The sequence below is a fragment of the Ictidomys tridecemlineatus genome, chromosome 15 (genome assembly GCF_052094955.1).
Source record: "Ictidomys tridecemlineatus isolate mIctTri1 chromosome 15, mIctTri1.hap1, whole genome shotgun sequence".
In the NCBI taxonomy this organism is placed as follows: Eukaryota; Metazoa; Chordata; class Mammalia; order Rodentia; family Sciuridae; genus Ictidomys; species Ictidomys tridecemlineatus.
The window spans coordinates 15,202,121-15,214,305 of NC_135491.1; the positions used below are offsets into that span (position 1 = coordinate 15,202,121).

The 12,185-nt window shown below is 51.6% G+C and overlaps 1 protein-coding gene across 1 annotated transcript in view; it reads right to left on the reverse strand.

The window, feature by feature from the left end:
- The window catches only part of Ryr1 (ryanodine receptor 1), a 111,893-nt gene extending 100,258 nt beyond the window's left edge, over positions 1–11,635 (reverse strand). The window contains 9 exon segments of the mRNA XM_078032113.1: positions 690–783; positions 2,155–2,248; positions 2,582–2,694; positions 2,960–3,038; positions 3,124–3,198; positions 4,068–4,088; positions 4,193–4,297; positions 5,570–5,689; positions 11,449–11,635. Of these exon segments, the coding sequence (XP_077888239.1) occupies positions 690–783; positions 2,155–2,248; positions 2,582–2,694; positions 2,960–3,038; positions 3,124–3,198; positions 4,068–4,088; positions 4,193–4,297; positions 5,570–5,689; positions 11,449–11,496 (749 nt within the window). The 5' untranslated portion in view covers positions 11,497–11,635.
- Positions 11,636–12,185: the final 550 nt, after the last annotated feature.

Here is a 12,185-nt window from a genome sequence, read left to right on the forward strand (position 1 = left end):
AGAACCTTGAAGAAGTGAGGCCTAGTGGAAGGCAGTTAGAGCACTGGGAACGTGCCCATGAAAGAGATACTGAGACCCTGCTGTCCTCCACTTTCTCTTATTCTTCTCAGTTTCCCTTAGGTGAACCAGCCTCCAGTGCATGCTCCCACCATGATGTACTGTTCTGCCACAGACCCAAAGCAACAGAGCCAAACAACTATGGATTAAAACCTCTGAGGGGCTGAGGCTGGTGCTCAGTGGTAGAGCACTCTCCTAGCACACATGGGGCCCTGGGTTTGATCCTCAGCACCACAAAAAAATAAATGCGTGGAATAAAGGTATTGTGTCCAACTAAAGAAATTAATATTTAAAAAATAAAAATAAATAAAACTTGGGCTGGGGTTGTGGCTCAGCAGTAGAGCGCTTGCCTAGCACATGTGAGACCCTGGGTTCGATCCTGAGCACCATATAAAAATAAATAAAATAAAGATATTGTGTCCAACTACCACTAAAGAATAAATATTTAAAATAAATAAATAAATAAAAACTTTGAAACTATAAACCAAAATAAACCTTTTCCCCTATTAAGTTGAAAATCTCAGCTTTTTTGTCACAGTAACAGAAAACTCACTAACACAGGCTCTCTTAGCCAATCGTTTCCCTGCTTCATTTCCACCCCTAGACCAGGCCTGCTTGTCCCCAGCCCCAACCTGCGCTGGTCATCACTGTCAGCAGGGGAAATGGTCAGACATTCATCCATGTGTCCATGAAAGAGACGAAGGACATGGCCTCCTGTCACGTAACCTGTAGGGGAGTCAGGAAAGGTGGTCACTGTGAAGCAGGAGCCCCCAAAATCCTGGGAGCTCGGGTGGAATCCAGAAAGCCCACAGCTCCCAAGGGCTGGGATGGAGGGTCTGAGTTTCAGGGTATTAATATTGAGTTCAAGATTCAAGTCAAGTTCATGCCTGAAGATAAGAGGTTTAGGTTCTGAGACTATGTTTGGGTGGGTCTGGGTATGCGAGAGCTGAGGTTGGCAGTTTAGAGATCTGTGGTTAAGGGTTCTGAGTTTGGAGGTTGAGGTCAGAATCTGTGATCAGAAGGTTACCTCTAGTATGTTGGGATCTGACTTTGAATCTTGCACTTGGGGTCTGGGTTTGGAGGTGTGATAGTTTGATCTGAAGTTGAAGTCTGGAGTTAGGGCCTGAATTCTTTTTCTGCAGTTCTGGGGATTGAACCCAGATCCCTCCACATGCTAAGCAAGCTCTCTGTAACTGAGCTACATTCCCAGACCTTTTTAAAATTTTATTCTGAGACAGAGTTTCACTGACTTGCTGAGGCTGGCCTCAAAATTCAAATCCTCCTGTGTCAGCCTCCGGAGTTATTGGGATTACAGGCGCGCACCACTGTGCCTGGCTCCCAAGGTCCTAAATTCCAAGCATTGATGTGAAGGTCAGGCTGTTCTCTGAGATCTGGGGTCTATCTATGGTTTGGAAATCTGGGTTCTAGAGTATGCACTTGGAAAGAGCTGAGCTTTTAGTTAGAAATTGAGGGTCTGAGTCTGGGATCTGTAGTTTGAGTCTGTTTGGTTCTGGTTTAAGAATCTGAAGTTTGGAGACTAAAACATAGGTTCAAAGTTTGGGGACCATTCTTTGGAATCTCATTATGGGAATCCAAATCGGGGAGTTTGATTTCGGGAGTCTTGGTTTTTGAGAATTGAAGCTGAGGCTGGTGGGTTAAAGTTTGGAATTTGAATTAGGAATCTTGGTTTGTGAATCTGAGGTTTGGATTTGAGAAGTAGGGGTCTGAGGTCACAGTCTGTGCTTATTTCTGAGGATTAAGGTCTGAGGGATAAACTCTAAATTTGATGTTTATAAGCTTTGGATCCAAGTTTAGGGGTCTGAACTCTAGGACTGAGTTTGGGGTGGGAGCTTTAGGGACTAATACTTTGTGGTCTAGATTTGAGAATTTGACAGTTGGAGGTTTAGGGGTCTGAGTTCTGGGGCTCAGGCTTTGGCACCAGTTGGAAATCTAAGTATGGGACCATAGTTTGGACAATTAGGTTTAAGAGTCTGAGGTTCCAGGACTCAGTTTGGGCATGTCTGAGGGTTTTCTTGCAGGGGGGTGGAGGGGTGGGGGGGCATCTCAGCTTAGGGACCAGAGGTTGGGAGCCCTCACCCTCTTCACAGCAGGAACAGATGGGGTTCATGTTCCACAGTGTCTGCATGAAGGAGGCATCAACCTGGAGCTCTCCACTCGCTGTTGACAGGTGCTGGGGGAACCAGGATGGGACAGTCAGAGATGATGGGTAGAGGTGGGCAAGAGTCCAGAGTCAAAGGCCAGAAATCAGAGAAAAATGCCAGGAAGCATACAAATTTGAGACAGAAAAGTGGAGGTCACAGATCAAGAAACCAAGATCAAGTCAGGAAATGGGGGTTGAAAATCAGAGAAATGGATATCCCGTATCGGGAAACCAGAAAGTGTGAGTCAGGAAGTTGGGAGCCAGAGACCAGCTAGGTAAGGCAATAATGAGGAGGCAGGGCCGATCCCATGTGCCCCCAGCCCTCAGAGCAGCAGGAGCCCCCTGTGGGACGAGAGTGCTCACCAGGTAGCGCTCGGAGGAGACACTGACAAGAATGAGGTCATCTCCTACGCGGACCTTCTCTCCTTCAGACCTCTGCTTGGAAGCGGGGTGCATTGTCCACCAACAAGCCTCTCCTGCGGGTAGGGGCAGGACGGGAGGGTAGTTCAACATGTGAACATGATGGCCTCCCAGAAGGTTCTTCCCTAGGGTGTTCCCCACCACTGAGCCTCCCGGGTCCTGGGTCTGTAGATCTCCTGTTGCTGCCACCAACTCTGCCCAGAACTCCCACCCACATGCCAGACCCTCTGCCTCAAAGCCGCATTGCTGTCCCCAGAGCAGTCTCATGCCTGCCTCCAAAGTTCTGTCTGCTGACCCTGCCCTACCCCCACAGCCCTGTACCTGTGGCATCCTCCTGCAGTCCCACGTCGAAGGCCAGCTTGTCAGTCATGGAGCGGGAGGTGGTGAGGCAACTCAGGTACTAGGGTTAGAGAGAGGGTCAGCCTCCTCTGGCAGGCCTGGCCCCTGGCCCTGCCCATGCCCCATGTCCCCACTGAGGCACTCACCATGCGGCTGTGTGCGTGCCGGAGCAGGATGGCATGACCATACAGGAGCGTCCTGTGTCCCCCACCCTGGGATGACTATGGGGACAGCAAGAGCACAGAGTAAGCACAGACCCCCCGATCCTCAAGACCCCCAAGTCATCTGGCCTATTCAGAGGTGAGAATATGCTCTCCATAAAATACTATGCTCAGGCCTGGAGGTGAGGAAGCCTCAGCGGACACCCTCCACAGACTCTGCCTCATTTTCCCCTCCATGAAGCAGGGGCTGCGGCTCCGGGAAGCCTGAGGGCGTTTTCTATCCCCCAAGGCCTATCCTGTCCTCCCTGGGTTCTTTGTCTGGTTGACCAGGCCCAGAAGTCACCCAGGGAAGATGAACCCATTTTTCAAGGCTTGGGGACTTCAGGGAAGCCTCAGGATCTTGTGTTCCACGGACCTCAGCTCCCTTTGTTCTGCCCTGTCATAAACACCACCCACTGCGGTAAGGTGACCTCCCGCTCCCGAGGGACTGCCCCCTCCTGAGCACAGATGAGCCCTTTTGGGGGGAGGGTACATTCAGTGGCTCGATGGCATCATGCCTCCATCGTGGTTTTCACATGCCCATGCTCCCAGGGGGCCATGTGATGGGGCCATGATCACATGGCAGACCCACTCCTGAACTGGAGGGGACTCACACTTGGGATAGAGGGAGGTGGAGGGAGAGGTCCCATGCGGTAGGAGCTGGGGGTCATAGTTGGGAGGAAAGATGGGAAAGAGGAGGAAGGAACAGGCGACAGAAACGGGGCTCAAGAGCCCCACCTCTTCCTTCCTTTCTGGCCTGTTTGGGACTCCACAGCCCCTGACAACTGGGGTGGGGGGGAAACCCCAGCCCTGTGTGCAGGGTGTGGGCCCCAGCAGCAGGCCTGGGGTCAGGAATGGGAAGGACAGGTGACACCCAAGGCCAGACCTACCCACTTATCCAAATTGAGGCCCTGTGGGGGCAGGACAGAGAGGAAGAAGAGCAGATGGTAAACAATCCCTAGGTCCCCTCATTCATCCCTGTCCCTGTGTCCTACCCTGAGCGGGGGAGCCTCACCTCCACACCAGCCTCCACAGTGTTGGCCAGCATCTCCTGCAGGGCTCTGACAGACAGGGACTGCTCCAGGATGAAGCAACAGATGGCCAGATCAGGGGGCACATTCTGGGGTAGAATGGACAGACGTCAGTGTGGGCCTGAAGGGTCCCAAACACTCTTCCCTGGCACATCCCCTCCCTTAGTCTCATACCCAGAGACACCCAGGCCCCACCCCAAGCCCACAAGAAGGCCCTGTCCACTGTGACACACTGAAGCTGCACCAACTTCACAGGAGTCACCTCTTCTGGACCCCTCCTTCAAACACCTACACCCCACCCAGAGTCCACAGAAGCTTCCATACTACCCTCTTCCCTCCGGTAGCACATGAAGCCCCAGCCCTCTGCCTGCTCCCTCAGACACACCACACTGCTCCAGCCGCAGGAATCTCCTGCTCTGTGCCTTCCCCAGCAGATATCCCCAAATCTCCAGCCTTCCCCAGACGATGCAGGTTCGTGCCTTCACCCTCAAACACCCGTGGACACTGCTTCACAGTCGCAGGAGGGCCCAACCCTACACATTCCCCCTCAGTCTCCCACCCAGGCACCTCAGATGCCTGGACACCCTCCAGCTTAGACTCAAAACTGCTCAGACCCCTGCTCACCCAGACCCTGAGACCTCCTCCTCCCTCTCACAGCCCCCAGCCCCTTCCCCCCAGGTCCCTTCTTCCCTCACCCTCAGAACGCAGGTTCCTTTGGTCTCAGCCTCCACCATCACCCCTTCAGGCCCACGCCCCAGCCATTTCATCTTGGATCCAAGCCCCCTGGCCCCTCAGTCACTTGCCTCTCAGACCTGAACACTCAGAACCCCACGCCCTGATCCTGAGATCACCTTCATCAAGCCCCCGCACCCCTCGGAATCCCTTCATCTTCCCCATCCCAGGACCCTCTCATTAAAGCCTCTCCCCTCTAAAACACCTGGGTCCCCTACCCTGTCCTTCAGTCTCCCGTCCCTCACTCCTGAGCCCCCCATCCCCTCCTAGACTCTCAGGACACTTCCTCCTTGGACCCACAGCTTTCTGTCTCTTGCCACAGATGCCAAGGGAAGCTCTGGATCCGCAGTCCCCAGACGCCCCCTGTGCCCAGGAATCCGGTGAGGCCCGCGTCCCCTCCCACCTCAGATCCCCACCCCGACCCTCTCCAGGCCCCGCCCCAGACCCCGCCCACCCTCCTCAGATCCGGAACCACCTGACCCCGCCCGCCCGCCTCCGGCCCCGCCCCTTTCCCTAAGCCCCGCCCACGTCCCTCTCCCGCCAGCCCCTTTTCCGACCCCCGCAGCCTCCGCTCCAGCACTAGGCTGCGCCCCCGACCCGCCCGGCCCCCGGCGCCCGCGCCCACCGACCTGCGCGTTGCTGGTGGGCTCCAGGAAACAGAGGCGGTTGCCGAAGCCCTCGGCGGCCAGGCAGAGCTTGAGCTGCTCCTTGAGCACCGTGGCGCTGCACTGCAGGACCACCTCGTCGTCCTGCGGGACGCAGCGAAGGCATCGCTGGCGGGGGCCCAGGCCTCGCGGGCTCGGGGCGCCCCCCACCTCGCCCTTATGGAAGAGGTATCAGCGCCCCCCGGAGTCGGCCGAGCCCCCTGCCTCCTCCTAAGGCCCCACCAGGGGGGAGCCAGCACCTCCCGTTCAACTGCGTTTTACTAGAGGTGGGGCCTCGCCCTGCTGCCCAGGCTGGCACCCAGCTCCTGGACCCAAGCGATCCTCCTGCCTGACCCAAGCTGGGACCTCAGGCGAGCTCCACCGCGCCGCCTCATCCCATTTACAAATGGGGACACTGAGGTTGGAGAAGGGGCACGCAGCTATCTCCTCCCAGGAGGGGTCTGGAGGACGCAAAGTACCAACACCTTACAAGTTAGTTAAGTGTTTCGTGTTTTGTTGCCATAACGGCTGTCATTGGCAGAGTGCTTCCTAGTGGCACCAGAATGCACTGCAAGGCCTGGATTGGACCCTGGGTGGAAGGGGAAATGTCCTACAGGGACAGTGTGGAAACAACCGGTGAAAGTTGAAGAAAGGCTGTGAATTAGATAATGGTGTCATATCAATCGGATTTTCCTAGCCGCCCTGTGGTTTTGTAAGAGACTGCCCTTGTTCTTGGGACCGCAGACTGAAGTATTTAAGGGTGAAGGGTGTCACAACTGCACCTCACTGTCAAACAGTTCAGGGGGAATATGTATATATCATCTATTTTATCTATTATTATATTTATTATATATTTCATGTTATTCATATATTTCCATATACATATATGGAAAGAGAAAAAAGATAAAGCAAATGTAACAAACTTTTAACATTTGGGAGGAAGCTAGCCATAAGAAGCAGGAGTTTTTTTAATTCATCTTGCAACTTTTCTGTAAATTGGAAATTATTTCAAAATGATAAATTCAAACCTCGAATAAAATAAAAGTGTTTTCTGGGTGCTGGGTCCGTTCTAAGAATGTGACATGTATTAACTCATTTAATCCTCATTTAGTCCTGTCTTGTGCAAAGGAGGAAACCTAAGGCCCAGAGAAGTGGAGTGATCTACCCAAGATCACACAGCTCACACACCACATTAGCTGGGAGTTGAATTCCAGTGCTGTGACTACACAGCACCCTCTCAAAACACTAGACAATCATGTATAACTTAAAAGAATGAATAAAATTAAAAAAAAAAAACACTAGGCCACCTCTTAATATATGACAGCAGTAACCCATACCTAATACTAACCAACCAATAATATAAAAGTACTTGGGGGCCAGGCATGGAGGTGCATGCCTGTAATCCCAGCGACTCAGGAGGCCAAGTACAGGAGGATCCCAAGTTTGAGGCCAGCCTGGCAACTTAGCAAGACCCTGTCTCAAAATAAAGAGTAAAAAGGCTGGGGATGTAGTTCCATGGTGGAGCACCCCTGGGTTCAATCCCCGGTACCACGAGAAGAAGAAACAATGAGGGAGACTCCAGCTCCTGACCACTGAGTGAGACAGTGTTTATTCCATTTTACAGTGGAGGAAACAGGTTCAAGAAGTTTCCTGCCTGAGGTCGTCACATGGCCTTCAAGCCTATGATGCAAACATGTTCCCATCCTGGGCTTCAACCCCCTCGGGCATCCCTCAGTCTGTCTGCCCACCCTGGGAGGAGCAGGAGGTATGAACTAATGGCAGGAGCCCTAAAGATCACTCTGTTGTGACTCCAACCCTGACATTCTGGTGCGTGCTGGGTGTGTGTATTCATAGAAATCATATAACTTGGACAGTATTCAGCATCTACTGGCTGCTGGGGCTAATGTTCAGGGCTTTACAATCATTCGACAGACATTTATTGAACATCTACTACATGCCAGGCTCCGTTCTAGGCACTGAACACAGAGCAGTGATTAAACAGAGAAAATTGCTGCCTTTGAGGAGCTGACCTGTCTCATGGCAGAGACGGGCAACAAGCAGGTGGGTAAGCACATAATTTTAAAGCCAATGATAAGTGTTATGGAAAAAATAACCCAGGGTGATGTAAGAGAGTGACTTTGGGGTGGAGATGACATCAGTGAAGGGGGTGGAGTGACAGCCTCTCCAAAGAGGTGACATTTGAGTGGAGCCTTGTCCAAATAACAAGAAGGGGGGCTGGGGATGTGGCTCAAGCGGTAGCGCGCTCGCCTGGCTTGTGTGCGGCCCAGGTTTGATCCTCAGCACCACATACAAACAAAGATGTTGTGTCCACCAAAAACTAATAAATGAATAAATAAATAAATAAATAAATAAATAAATAAATAAATAAATAAATAAATAAAACAAATAACAAGAAGGAATCAGGTCTGCTCATCTCTGGGGGAAGAATGTTCCAGGAAGAAGGGCAGTCTGTGCAAAGGCCCATGACTAGAGGGAGCGGGGACATTGAGGAGCAATAGGCAAAGTGGGAGGTGAGGTCAGAGAGGTACTTGCAGGGACCCTTGAATTCTTATTGCATGTGTTTTTGTCCCCAATTTCCAGATGAGGAAAATGAGGCCCCATTTCCAAACACAGGAAACAGGTGAAGGTCAAAGTCAAGATATAACCAAAGACAAGGACCCTAATCACTACATCCATTCTCAAACTTTCTCCTGCATCATAGTGAAGTAGGGGAGGATGTGGTTTAAAGTGCAGCTTCCAGAATCAGGCTCTGTGTCTCCCCTGTGATTCTAGCTAGTCAGTGGATCTGGGATTTGCAGGGAATTTGTACTGTTAACCAGTCTCTTCCCCTTTGGAAATTCTGACTTGGGCCAGGCTTTGAGAAGCCCCAGAGGGGCTAGAGGTTATCATCCTTCAAAGGGAAATGAATTCAGTGTGAGAAGCCATGACTACCATGCTTTAAAAAAGAAAAAAAAAAAGAGATTGGGGTGTGGCTTAGTGGGACAGCACTGCCTACCAGGTGTGCACCCTGGGAGCAGATGTTCTCCCCTCTGGGCCAGGTCTGCTGGCCCCAGCACAGCAGGGAAAAAAAAGTGAAGACGAAGAAGAAGACCATGATGATGGAGTATAAGAAGAACAGAAAATAACGATATGCCTGTCCTGCTTCCAGGGTGGTCTATATTTTATGAAACTTGTTCCTATTTAAAAAAAAAGAAAAAGAAAAAAGTGCATTTGCTGGGAATGGTGGCTCATGCCCTTAATCCCCACAATTTGGGAAGGCTGAGGAAAAAGGCCAGTCTCAGCAATTTGGTGAAGCTCTGAGCAACTTAGTGAGAACCTGCTTCAAAATTTAAAAAAAGAAAATTAAAAGGATTTGGGGATATAGCTCAGTGGTAATGTACCCCTGGGTTCAATCCCCAGTACCAACAGGAAAAAAAAAAAAGGGTGTATGTGAATGTTCTCAGATGTTATTGAAAATAGCAAAAAACTGAAGACAGTGTGAGTGAAATGATCAGCAAATGGCAGTACATTGCAATATAGTCATACAGTGGGGTACTATTTAGCAATAAAAAGGAACAAGTTCATGATAAATGCTACATTGATGAATATCAAAAATATTCTGAGCAAGCCAGGCACAGTGGCACACACCTGTAATCTCAGTGGCTCAGTCTCCTGAGCCAGGAGGATTGCAAGTTCAAAGTCAGTCTCAGCAATTTAGTGAAGCCCTAAGCAACTCAGCAAGACCCTCTCTCTAAATAAAATACAAAAAAAAAAAATGGTTAGGGATGTGACTCAGTGGTTAAGTGCCTCTGGGTTCAATTCCTGGTACCAAAATAAATAAATAAATGTGTGTGTGTGTGTGTGTGTGTGTGTGTGTGTGTGTGTAGAGAAAGAGACAGAGAGAGAGAGAGAGAGAGAGAGAGAGAGAACAAAAAGAAACAAATGAACACATATTGAATGTGAAACTCTGGACATTGATGGGATCTAGAGTGATATAAACCAGAAGAGCTGCTTAAGGAGCATGAGGAAATCTTCAAGGATAGAAGAAATGTCCTGTCTTGATTATGATGGAAGCTACATGGGTTTGCACAGTTTGTCAAACTCACTGAACTACAACACCTAAAACAAGTATAATTCATTGCATGTCAATAATATCTCAATAAAGTCTTTTCTCACCGTGCAAGGGATGAACCCAGGGCCTTGCAGTGCTGTGCAGTTCCACCACGGAGCTACACCCAGCCCAAGGCAAGTGTTTGTGCTCTTCATGGACCTGTGCATGCACCGAATTGCAATATAGAATAGTTTCTTACTGGGGGAATATGACCCAGAGAGTTCTGAGAAAAGCCTCGGATGACCTTAATAACATTAAAAAAAAAAAAAAAAACAGACCCAGTCTAGGACCATGAAATGCCAGGGCCTCTGGAACCCTAACACTGCTTTGGCACCTCTGGTCCCATTTTTTTCTAGTGGAAGCAGCAGGACTGGGCCCCAGGGGTATCCAGAGATTCCACTTTCTGGCCTTGACCTTGGGCGAGTGATTATTGCCACTCAGGGCTTGGTTTCCCTCAAATCTCCAGGCAGATAAAGATAGGGCTCTACCTCAGAAGATAGGGCAGTGGAATATAATTAGATGCCCGAGGAGGCTGAGGCCCTGGGCACCGGGCCGGGTGCAGAGTGACTGCTCAGGGGCTGATGGCCACAGCCATGGTCTTATTAGGGCTGGGAAAGGCCCAACCCATGGTGTCTGCTAAGGGGCTGGGCTGAACAAGAATCCCTCCAGTGGCCTCACATCCAGCTGTCCCCATCCTTCACTACCAGTCCCAGCTGTTTGTTCCTCCCTCCCAAGAAACCGGACCTGACTTGCCAGGGTCCTATTCTGGGTCCGGAATGCTGTGTCAGCATTTCCTGCATGGACTCAGGGCCTGGGAGGGGGAGGAGAGGGGCAGTGCAGGGTCAGCAGACCTGGCCCAGAGGAGAGGACATCTCCTCCCATAATCACACCCACAACTCCAGTTGAACCACTGGGAGGGGACTGTGGGAAGGATTGGGAGATGGGCAGTCTCTACCGCCCCCCATCCCCTCCCTGTCCCCTTGCCCAGGGCCCAGAAAAGCCGGCTATTCTGGGAGAGACACCTGTTGTTCCAATTCTTATCCCTGCCCCCAGCTGGGGATCAGAGATTCAGGGAGAGACAGAGCAAGAGAGATAGCAGAATACAGAGGGCCTGAAGCCCAGGAAAAAAGACAGAGCCAGAGACAGGGAGACAGACATAGAGATACACAGAGACATCCCAAAGAGATGGATGGAGAGAGACACCACCCAGAGATCCTCAGAGACCATTCACAGACATATTTGATCCTCCTCAAAACCAAGGGGAAAGAAAGACCCAGAACCCGAGGGACCCTCGGGAGACCCTCAAGTGCTAGGAGTTGGAAGGAGTTGTGTCCTCCAGCCCACTCCAGCCCCCTTCCCAAGAACTTAACTAGGTCAGAGCTTGGAGCAAGAAGAGAATGAGGGCTGGGGTGGGGGCGGGGGACAGCTAAATTAAGCCCAGGAATTAGAGCCACGTTCCCCAAGTGCCTACTTTCAGGGTGGCTGGGAGGGGCTGCTCCCTCAGTGGTCCCTCTTGTCAGGAACAAACCCCCAGTGTCAGCAGATAAGGCGGCCAAAATCCCCCTCCCCATTCTGTAGTCCCCAATTCTGCCAATTCTCCGTGGTGGCATAGGTGGAGGAGACAAAAAGTGACAAAGTGACAAAGGAAGAGACGTCGCCTCTCAGAGACCACAGCAAGCAGGGCAGAGATATTCATAGACAGGGAGACACTCAGAGAAGTAGCCCCTGAGACCTCTCGCCCAGAGATACTCACCGTCCGAAGGAACTGGACCTCGTCCTCTCCCTCTCCTCCGTCACCCATGATGTCGAGGCCCGAGGAGCGGGGGGTCTGGGGATGGCGGGAGGGGGCTGCAGGCTGGACGGGCGGGCTGGGGGCGGGCTGGGGTCGAAGACCTCTGGGGACGCCAGAGGCACCCGCGAGGTAGATGGAACTGCGAGGAGGACACGCGTGCTGGACAGAGGTGGGAGGAGGGCCCCGCCCCCCGTCCCTCATTGGACCACGAACTCAAGGCCACGCCCCTCGACTGGAGCTCCGCCCCTAGACCGCCACCGTGGCTCGAGGTGTGCGCGCTGGGCCGGGGTGTCTAGAAGGTAGGTGCGTTCCGCACCGCCACCCACCGTAAGGAAGGCAGGTGTCCTCGTTCTGCCATTTCACAGAGAGCAACCTGGATGTCACACAGCAGAGCTAAATGCCCGCCACGTCTCTGGACTTTAAAAAGCACCAAAGAGGCCGGGTGAGGTGGCGCACGTCTGTAATCTCAGCGACTCAGGAGGCTGAGGCAGGATAACAAGTTCAAGGCCAGCCTCCGCAATTTAGAGAGACTTTGACCTAAAATTTAAAAAAATAAAAAATAAATGGGTTGGGGATGTAGCTCAGTACGTGAGGTCCTGGGTTCGACCTCCTGTACCCAGAATCCCATTATCAAAATCAAAACATCACATATAGTGATGAAGAGCAAAGATTCTGAGCAAACACTCGGTCTGAACACC